This window comes from Acinonyx jubatus, chromosome B1 (assembly GCF_027475565.1).
Source record: "Acinonyx jubatus isolate Ajub_Pintada_27869175 chromosome B1, VMU_Ajub_asm_v1.0, whole genome shotgun sequence".
In the NCBI taxonomy this organism is placed as follows: Eukaryota; Metazoa; Chordata; class Mammalia; order Carnivora; family Felidae; genus Acinonyx; species Acinonyx jubatus.
Genome location: NC_069382.1, coordinates 142,789,722 through 142,799,399, shown reverse-complemented (window position 1 = coordinate 142,799,399; position 9,678 = coordinate 142,789,722). Strand labels below are relative to the sequence as shown.

At 37.1% G+C, this 9,678-nt stretch overlaps 1 protein-coding gene across 1 annotated transcript; it reads left to right on the top strand.

The window, feature by feature from the left end:
• Positions 1-4,585: 4,585 nt before the first annotated feature.
• Positions 4,586-8,363, top strand: CXCL8 (C-X-C motif chemokine ligand 8). Its single transcript, XM_015080339.3, has 4 exons — positions 4,586-4,799; positions 6,194-6,329; positions 6,632-6,715; positions 7,192-8,363. The coding sequence occupies exons 1-4, from the start codon at positions 4,736-4,738 to the stop codon at positions 7,211-7,213; spliced, it is 306 nt and encodes a 101-aa protein (XP_014935825.1). The 5' UTR covers positions 4,586-4,735; the 3' UTR covers positions 7,214-8,363.
• The last annotated feature ends 1,315 nt before the right edge of the window (positions 8,364-9,678 follow it).

Below are 9,678 nucleotides of genomic sequence, written 5' to 3'. Positions count from 1 at the left end.
TAAAGAGTAATGCACACACCTTAATTAAAAAGTAATTTATTGCTAAAAATGCTAACCATCATCTGAACTTTCAGTGAGCTGTAATCTTTTTGCTGATGGAAGGTCTTGCCTCAATGTTGATCTGTTGACTGATCAGGGTGGTGGTTGCTGAAGGTTGGGGTGTTTGTAGCAGTCTCTTAAAATAAGACAATAATGAAGTCTGCTGCATTGATTGACTCTATGAATGATTTCTCTGTAGCATGTGATGCTGTTTGATAGCATTTTATCCACAGTAGAACTTTTGTCAGAACTAGAGTCTTTCTTCTTAAACCCAGCTGCTGCTTTCTCAACTAAGTTTAGGTTATATTCTAAATCCTTTGTTGTCATGTCAACAATCACCACAGCATCTTCACCAGAAGTGGTTTCCATCTCAAGAAACCACTTTCTTTTGCTTATCCATAAGAATCAACTCCTTATCCAATCAAGTTTTATTACTGAGATTGCAGCAATTCAATCAACATCTTCAGGTTCCACTTCTAATTCTAGTTGTCTTGCTCTTTCCACCACATCTGCAACTATTTCCTCCACTGAAGTGTTAGTCTCAAAGTCATCCATGAGGGTTGGATTCAACTTCTTCTGAATTCCTGTGAATGTTGATATTTTGAGCGCTTTCCACAGACCACAAATGTTCTTAATTGCATCTAAAATGATGAATCCATTCCAGAAGATTTTCAATGTACTGTAGCCAGATACACTAGAGAAATCACTCCGTATATAGCCTTATAAAATGTATTTCTAAAATAATAAGCCTTGAAAGTTGAAATTACTCCTTGATCTAAGGGTCACAGGATGGATGTTGTGTTAAGCAAGCATGCGAACAACATTAGTCTCATTATACAGTTCCATCAGAGCTTTTGGGTGACCAGGTGAATTGTCAATGAGTAGTACTATTTTGAAAGGAATCTTTTTTTCTGATCATTAGATCTCAACAGTGGGCTTAAATACTCAGTAAACCATGTTGGAAACACATGTGCTGTCATCCAGGCTTTGTTGTGCCCTTCAGAGACCACAGGCAGAGTAGATTTAGCATAATTCTTAAAATCCCTAGGATATTGAGAAGGCAAATAAGCATTGCCTTTGACTTGAAGTCCTCAGCTGCTTTAGCCCCTAACAAGACAGTCAGTCAGCCTGTCTTTTGAAGCTTTGAAACCAGACATTGACTTCTCCTCTCTAGCTAGGAAAGCCCTAGATGGCATCTCTTCCAATAGAAGACTCTTTTGTTTACACTGAAGATCTGTTATTTAGGGTAGCCACCCTCATGAATTATCTTAGATCTTCTGGATCACTTGCCGCACCTTCTGCATCAGCACTTGCTGCTTCAATGTGCACGTTGACGTGGTGTAGATCACTTCTTTCTTCACACTCCATGAACCAACCACTGCTAGCTCAAACTTCTCTTCTACAGCTCCCTCACCTCTTTCAGCCTTCACAGAATTGAAGAGAGCTAGGGTCTTGCTCTGGATTAGCATTTGGCTTAAGGGAATATTGTAGTTGGTGTGATGTTCTACCCAGACTGCTCAAACTCTCTCCATATCAGCAAAAAAGCTGTTTTGCTTCTTATCATTCATGTGTTCACTTCTAATTGCCTTCAAGAACTTTCGCTTTGCATTTACAACTTAGCTAACGGTTTAGCATAAGAAGCCTGGCTTTAGGCCTATCTTAGCTTTTGACATGCCTTCCTCACTAAGCTTAATCATTTCTAGCTTTTGATTTAAAGTGAGAGAGGTGTGACCTTCATCTCACTTGAATATTTAGAGGCCATTGTCAGATTATTCATTGGCCTAATTTCATAATTGTTGCATCTCAGAGAATAAGGAGGCCAGAGAAGAGAGAGAAAGATGGGGAGTAGCTGGTAGGTGTAGCGGTCAGAATACACACATTAGTGAGTTAAATTTGGCATCTTCTATGAGTGTGGTTGGCAGCATTCCAAAACAATTAAATGGTGACCTCAAAGACCACTGATCCACAGATCACCATAATAAATATAATGAGAAGAAAACATGTGAAATGTTGTGAGAATTACAGTTGTGACACAGAGATAAAAGGTGAGCAAATACCGTTAGAAAGATGGCAGTTATAGACTTTATCTTCAAAAGGTTGCCACAAACGTACTTATAAAAACACAGTATCTGCAAAACTCAATAAAGCAAAGCATGATAAAACGATGTATGCCAGTACCGGGAAACCAAACAACATCTTTGGAAAGCACTCAAACATTACATTTCCCTCCCCACTCACTCACTGTGTGGACAAACTCACTGCTTTATTGAGCTTCCTGGGAAATATGAGAGATGTTGAATCTACTGGATTGTTTATAAATTGTGCACTTGCCCAGAGGTGGACTGAGTTTTAGTTTTTTTTTCTTAGTGTCTCTTCCCTGAGAAAACACAGACTAATCTCTGAGGACTAAGAAGGATGGAGTCATAAAAAGATGGCTTTGTAGCCTAGTGTCCTGAAGAAAAGTTCTATGAACTCCCCTTTTGTGCATGTGCTTTTAGACCAGTGTTCAAAAGAGTAAGTTTTGGGACCATCAACGCCACAACTTAGATATATGAACTTGGAAACATTGTGAAGTGTCCTCATCTGTTAAATGAGGACATTATTACTTATCCCACTGCTGTGAGAGTTAATTAATACACCCCTCCCCCCCACACACACCCATACTGTCCCTGACATCAAGTAAATTCAAGTGATATTTAAGAAGTTGAGCTGAGATCACTACACAAATCTTTTTTTAATGTTTATTAATTTATTTGTGTGTGTGTGTGTGTGTGTGTGTGTGAGGGAGAGAGAGAGAGAGAGTCAGCATGATGGGGGAGGGGCAGAGAGAGAAGGAGAGAGACAGAATCCCAAGCAGGCTCCACACTGTCAGTACAGAGCCCGATATTATGCTCGAACTCAGGAACCATGAGATCTTGACCTGAAGAGTTGGACGCTTCACCAACTGAGCCACCCAGGTGCCCCTACTACACAAATCTTTCAGCAAAGGAAGTTTTCTTCCCAACCCACAAATGTTCAAATTCTGAAACATTATTACCCTTGCTCTAATTTTCAATCTTTTTTTTTTTTTGGTCTAAGAATTTAATTTAAATTTTATATCAGTGTTTAAACCAGTTACTGCCTCAAGCATTCTGGAATTCTATAGATTATAAGACTCTCCATATTCCAGATTTTCATTTGAAAGAGCAACTTGAGTGCTAATGCTGTCAGAATTTTATCTGGAGCTTTAATTTTAGCAAACCATAACTGGAACTGATGATGTTTCTATTTTATTGTATTGTTACCTTACATGGTGTGAGCTGGTTCAACTGGTCTTTCAGCAACTGATCTTCTTTCAGGAATGCCTCTAAGGCAAATGAGATTTTTAGGAAATCATTATTGGTTGAATATCCTTGCAGTTTGGAAGTGGGTAATCTGACAACAATGAGAAATATAAGTCATAACTCTTGGAATAGGTGAGAATTTACCAGTTCAAAAGTTCAGCTAGGAAGTTTATATATATTAACTTTATGCGACGGGGTGGGGTTATTTAACCCATTTTATAGATACTAGAAACTGGAACTCAGAAAGTTTAAAAGCCACACAAAGATTAGGTGGCTGACCGAGTTTGAACCTGGATGGTTTTTCCACTAAGCATACACGGTTTGCCTTTCCATTAGATACTACTTAATTCTACCCTTATCAAGTAGCCCCAGGGAACCTCTTCCTGGAGCGCAGACATATCTTCATTCATGTGTCCTTGAACAATGTTTTTAGGTAGAATGTGCTGTTCTCCTTCATCTTCTCCTTCTTCTTCAACACCCTGCTCACACTGCTTCTGGAATACTCTGTCCTTCTGTCCCTGTTGGAAATAAAATCTCGGTACCACTTGTCTGTTCTATAATACAGTCAGTCTGTGTATTGCTTTCTTCTTATGACAGACCAAACTCTCTGATAACAAGTACTTAATCTTGTCTATCTCTAGATCCCCGCACTACTCAGAAGTTACTTGATAAATATTAGTGGAACCAAACTGAAAGGTGTGCCTTTTCATTCTTTCAAACATACATTAGAAAACCAAATCTTTTGAAAACTTGTAATACTCTCCTTGAGAAGAGTAATGGTTTCTGGAAACTTTCCAAAATATGCAGAAACGGACTTCTCAAAATTGTGTCTCTAATAAAAGTGGTTGTCAAGATTACTTTCTCTATCATTACAGCACCTGTAATTTCCCTAGAGGAATGACCATACCCTAAAAGAGTTATCACAAATGACCTTTCTCTAACAATTGCCAGATGGTACTCCAATAAATTTATTTATAAATTTAAAAAGTATATCTGATAAGAATGTGTCAAAGAAGAGAAGCTTGAATGTGTAACAGTTATTTTGAAACATGGTTGAAAATGTTTTTAAATGAAATACATTAAATAATGTTAAAGATCAAATAGAATTTCCATCGTGCCAAAAATCTGATAAGAGACATGTTCCAGGAGTGGGATGACTCAGGTCTGCTCACAAAGGGCAGGCAGACGGTTGCATATTGTGGAATTTCCTCTGACATAATTCAAGAATGAGGGTGCATATTCTCTGCTGCTGTGAATAATATAAAAAGCCACAGAAGCTCTCCATCCAACACAAGTCCTCTGGGACAGCAGAGCTCACAAGCGTCTAGGACAAGAGCCAAGAAGAAACCAGAACTAAAGCACCTTGCGTCAACATGACTTCCAAGCTGGTTGTTGCTCTCTTAGCAGCTTTCATGCTTTCTGCAGCTCTGTGTGAAGGTAAGCATGCCTTTCTGATCTACCAGTTTTCCTGTGTCTAAATGTGATCCTTAGATTGCAAGATTATCCTTCCTGCTTTAATAACACTCTTCTTATTCAAGAAAAGGAAATAATATTTACAGTCATTTCATGTTCGATTGAAGTTTTAATTGTTTAGGCTTGATCTATACAACACTTAGAAAAGTATAAAGCTTGATTAATGTCGACATTCTGTTCCTATCATTCATATTCTGTAGTATGCATACATTTAATTTAAATCTATAATTTAGAGTGTATCTTATTAGAGGCTACAATCACCCATATTATTATTAACTAATATCAAGTATGGTAAACCTGGTAATTTTACTCCTTGTGCTGTTTTAGTGACCAGCTTCAGACAACTATCAATTCCTATTTGGTTTAAAGACACCCTGACAAATTGTAAACCTTTTGGGATCCCTCCTATGAAACAAATGCAGTTAGAAATGTTCATAACGGGGCGCCTGGGTGGCTCAGTCGGTTAAGCGTCCGACTTCAGCCCGGGTCACGATCTCGCGGTCCGTGAGTTCGAGCCCCGCGTCGGGCTCTGGGCTGATGGCTCAGAGCCTGGAGCCTGCTTCCGATTCTGTGCCTCCCTCTCTCTCTGCCCCTCCCCCGTTCATGCTCTGTCTCTCTCTGTCTCAAAAATAAACGTTAAAAAAAAAATTAAAAAAAAAAGAAATGTTCATAGCATGTAGTTTCTATATATTTTTTCTTTTCTGTTAAGCATTAAGGATTTTCCCAAGATATGAGATATCTTTGTGCAACTTACTTATCTATTTTTATTAACTTTTTTTGAAGGCAATTTCTCTGTTGTTGAATTTTAGTTTGCATACTGTAGGTAACATTGTGGCATCATAGAAGGTTGCACAATATCAAGTAGAAAAAAAAGTACTGTGAGGATGTCAACATTTCACAAAGGCAACTCCAAGTCTTTATGCGGGAAGTCAATCAATTCTGTCATTAGTGACAGTTTGTTATTTTATTTCATTTTTATTTTAGAAGAGAGATTGAGAACGTGAGTAGAGGAGAGGGGCAGAGGGAAAGAAAGAGAGAATCTCAAGCAGGTTCCAGGCTCAGCATCGAGCCAGATACAGGGCTCAATCCCATGGCCTTGGGATCATGATCTGAGCTGAAATCAAGAGTTGGACGCTCAACCAACTGAGTCACCCAGGCGCCCCAACAATTTTTTTAATTGAATTTAGGAGCTAGGAGAATATCCAGGCTTCCACTCCGAGAATGAGTTTACTGAAGATGAGATGTTTACCAAACATCCCGTCACTAAATGATCAGGTTGAAATTAAGAAGAGAGTAGCCATCAGAGCTGTAACCAGGTTGAAATTAATCCTGAATTGATTTTATTATTTTTTTCACAGCTGCAGTTGTGTCAAGAATTAGTTCAGAACTTCGATGCCAGTGCATAAAAACTCATTCCACACCTTTCAATCCCAAATTAATCAAAGAACTGACAGTGATTGACAGTGGCCCACACTGTGAAAATTCAGAAATCATGTAAGTACTTTCAAAAGTGATTAGGTATTTTACTCCAGCAAACCTATTACTCCAGCAAACCTATAATTGAGGAAGGTAGAAGTGTCATACAAAGTTCTAGGTACAGGAACACAGCAGTGGGCAAGACAAGAAAGAAATTCTTTGTCTCCAGGACATTTACATACAGTACCTCTCATGCCTCGTAGCTAACAACGACTTGAGCTCAGATTTTATGCCTATATTTCAAGAACCACGACTCGAATTGACAACGGGATGTCTGAAACCCACTAAATACTGATTCAATCATATCTCTGTCATTTCAGTGTAAAGCTCGTCAATGGAAAAGAGGTGTGCCTGGACCCCAAGCAAAAGTGGGTGCAGAAGGTTGTGGAGATATTTTTGAAGAAGTAAGTTGTGTTTTTTTGTTTGTTTGTTTGTTCTTAATTTAGATGCTTCATTTATTCTGAGACATACAGTCTAAAAGTTAGCCTCTAATTTTCTTGTTTCTGCTGGAAGACTACTCTCTAGGGATCTGCCCCTTTGACTTAACAAAAAAATAGCGGCAATAGTGAGTGTTGGTCTCAAGACTGGGAAGACCATCCGTCTCAGCTTGTCAGGGCAAGTCTGGGCTTAAAATGCCGTGCCATGCATCATTAGTATGGTTCCCTCAGAAGGGTCTCGGTTTGGATGATAACTTATCTGGTCTTTCTATTTATAGAAACAATAGTTTCAACAATAGTTGACAATTAGGACATTTCTAACACACGAATATCTAGGACTGTATTAATTTCCGTAGTAAATGTATTTTCAAGATCCATACTCTCCTCCTGGTTCGAATAATGTTAATTTACAAAATTTTGATTTTAATTTTACTTCTTTTCAGAGCTGAGAAACAAAATGCATAAACAAACAAACAAACACATTCTCCATGGTTTCCAAGAATTCTTCAATAAAGATGCCAATGAAACTTCAAGCAAGCAAATTCACTTCAGCACTTCATGCAGTGTGTGGGTCTGGTGTAGGGTTGGTTGCCAGATAAAATCGAGTATGCTCAGTTAGATCTGGAGATTAGGAAAAACAATGAATAGTTTTTTTCCAATGTCCCATGACACTGTCCCATGCAATATTTAGATACACTTACGTTAAAATATTATTTATTGTCTACCACAAATTCAAATTTAACTGGAAATCCTGGATATGTTTTGTAGTTATTGTTATATCTTTCAACCTCAACCTGCTGGCCAGGATACATGAATCCCTGTCCTTGTTTCCGTATTTATTCCTCAACTGGAGAAAAAGTAACAGTCACCATCCTACCTCACAGAGACGTGAGGACATGTGGAAGCACTTTAACTTTTTCTCATGTCAGGTGAATTATTATGTGCAAGTGAAACTTGTTTGCTTATTTATTATTTATATATTTATTTAACACACAAATAGGGGAATCTCTCTGTATAAATTGGGGAAAATGGGAAATGAAGCATTGTTGGTAGGATAGTATAATGACGGTAGTGAATTTTTATTTATTTTGATATTAAATGATGTGACATTAGGGAACTATGTTGATCAAGGGTACCAGATTTAGCAAAGTTAAAAACAAACAAGAGACCCAATTAATTTTTATTTCAGATAAACAATGAATAATTTTTTAGTATATGTATATTACTATTTATCTGAAATTGTAATTGAACTAGAAATCCTACTTTTATAGTCCTAGCCTTGTCTTGTCACTGCCTGCCTTGTACTGGGCTGTGTTGAATTGTAAGAATCCTGAATTATAATTGTTTCTCAAAGAAGCAAAAATTCAACAGGCAAAATTAACCGAATAATTTCTTGCTAGTTAAAACTTATTTATTATGTACAAATGGATTCTTCTAATTTTATTTAAATTATTGTGTTTTTAAACACTGACTTTATTTTCTGACTTGAAGATGCTTTTATGTATTCCCAAAGAGATTTTTTTTCTGCTGTTTGATGGTGTGGAAATCTAAGTGTAACTATGAAACAACTTAAAATAAAACTTATGGTCAAAGTTATTGGGTGTTTGTCTTTCTTTAGTAGTTTTAAAAGTTATTGTTTTATAACTTTTTATATTAAAAATAATATTTTGCATTAAAAGACATAAATGTACTATCAACAATAGCCCAAGTATGGAAAGAGCCCAAATGTGCATCGATGGATGAATGGATAAAGAAGAGGTGGTATATATATACAAAGGAGTATTACTCGGCAATCAAAAAGAATGAAATCTTGCTATTTGCAGCTACGTGGATGGAACTGGATGGTTTTACGCTAAGTGAAATTAGTCAGAGAAAGACAAAAATCATGACTTCACTCATATGAGGACTTTAAGAGACAAAACAGATGAACATAAGGGAAGGGAAACAAAAATCATATAAAAACAGGGAGGGGGACAAAACAGAAGAGACTCACAAATATGAAGAACAAACATGGTTACTGGAGGGATTGTAGGAGAGGGGGTGGGCTAAATGGATAAGGGGCACTAAGGAATCTACTCCTGAAATCATTGTTACACTATATGGTAACTAAATGGATGTAAATTTAAAAAATTAAATTAAAAAATAATAAATAAATAAAATAAAATAAAATAAAATAAAATAAAAGACATAATGCTTGGGGTGCCTGGGTGGCTCAGTTGGTTAAGCGTCTGACTTTGGCTCAGGTCATGATCTTGTCGTCTGTGAGTTCGAGCCCTGCCTTGGGCTCTGTGCTGACAGCTAGGAGCCTGGAGCCTGCCTCAGATTCTCTCTCCCCTGTCTGTCCCTCTCCCACTCTCTCTCTCTCTCAAGAATAAATCAACATTAGAGAAATTTAAAAAAATAAAAACTTAAATGCTCCCTCTTAGCATTTTGTATATTATGTGGAACATTACAAACCTTTGTAGAAAAACAGAAATCTTGTCCAGAGATGGGTTACAAACGGTAGTCTCTTCCATAGAACAATGGAAGTTTTCTCAACTCCTCATTGTATTCCATTTTGCTAATAAGGCTGACTTCATATTTTTAACTAACCAACCCAGGTGTCTGTACAACTTAGCACAGTTGAACACTCAGTGAAAGAGGGAAGTGGATACTCATTACAAAGCACTTCTTAGCTAATTGAGGAGTGAAACTGACACATATGAGATAAAGAAGATTAAATATGATCAAAGACCAAGCATATTTGAAAATAAGTAAAAAAGAAACTCTTAAAAGTAAAAATACAACAATTTGACTGAAATACTCAGTGGAGATGTTTTATAACAGATTAGACACTACTGAAAAGAAAATTAGAGATCCAGGAACTAAAACCAAAGAACTTTATTTGGAATTCATATCCAAGAATTAAAGAGGTATTAATAATAAAAAAA

Coding starts and splice junctions, on each gene's coding strand:
- CXCL8 (XM_015080339.3), top strand. CDS start 4,736: ATGACTTCCAAGCTGGTTGTTGCTCTCTTAGCAGCTTTCATGCTTTCT. Junction 6,330..6,631: donor TGTGAAAATTCAGAAATCAT/GTAAGTACTTTC, acceptor CTGTCATTTCAG/TGTAAAGCTCGTCAATGGAA. Junction 6,716..7,191: donor GTGGAGATATTTTTGAAGAA/GTAAGTTGTGTT, acceptor ACTTCTTTTCAG/AGCTGAGAAACAAAATGCAT.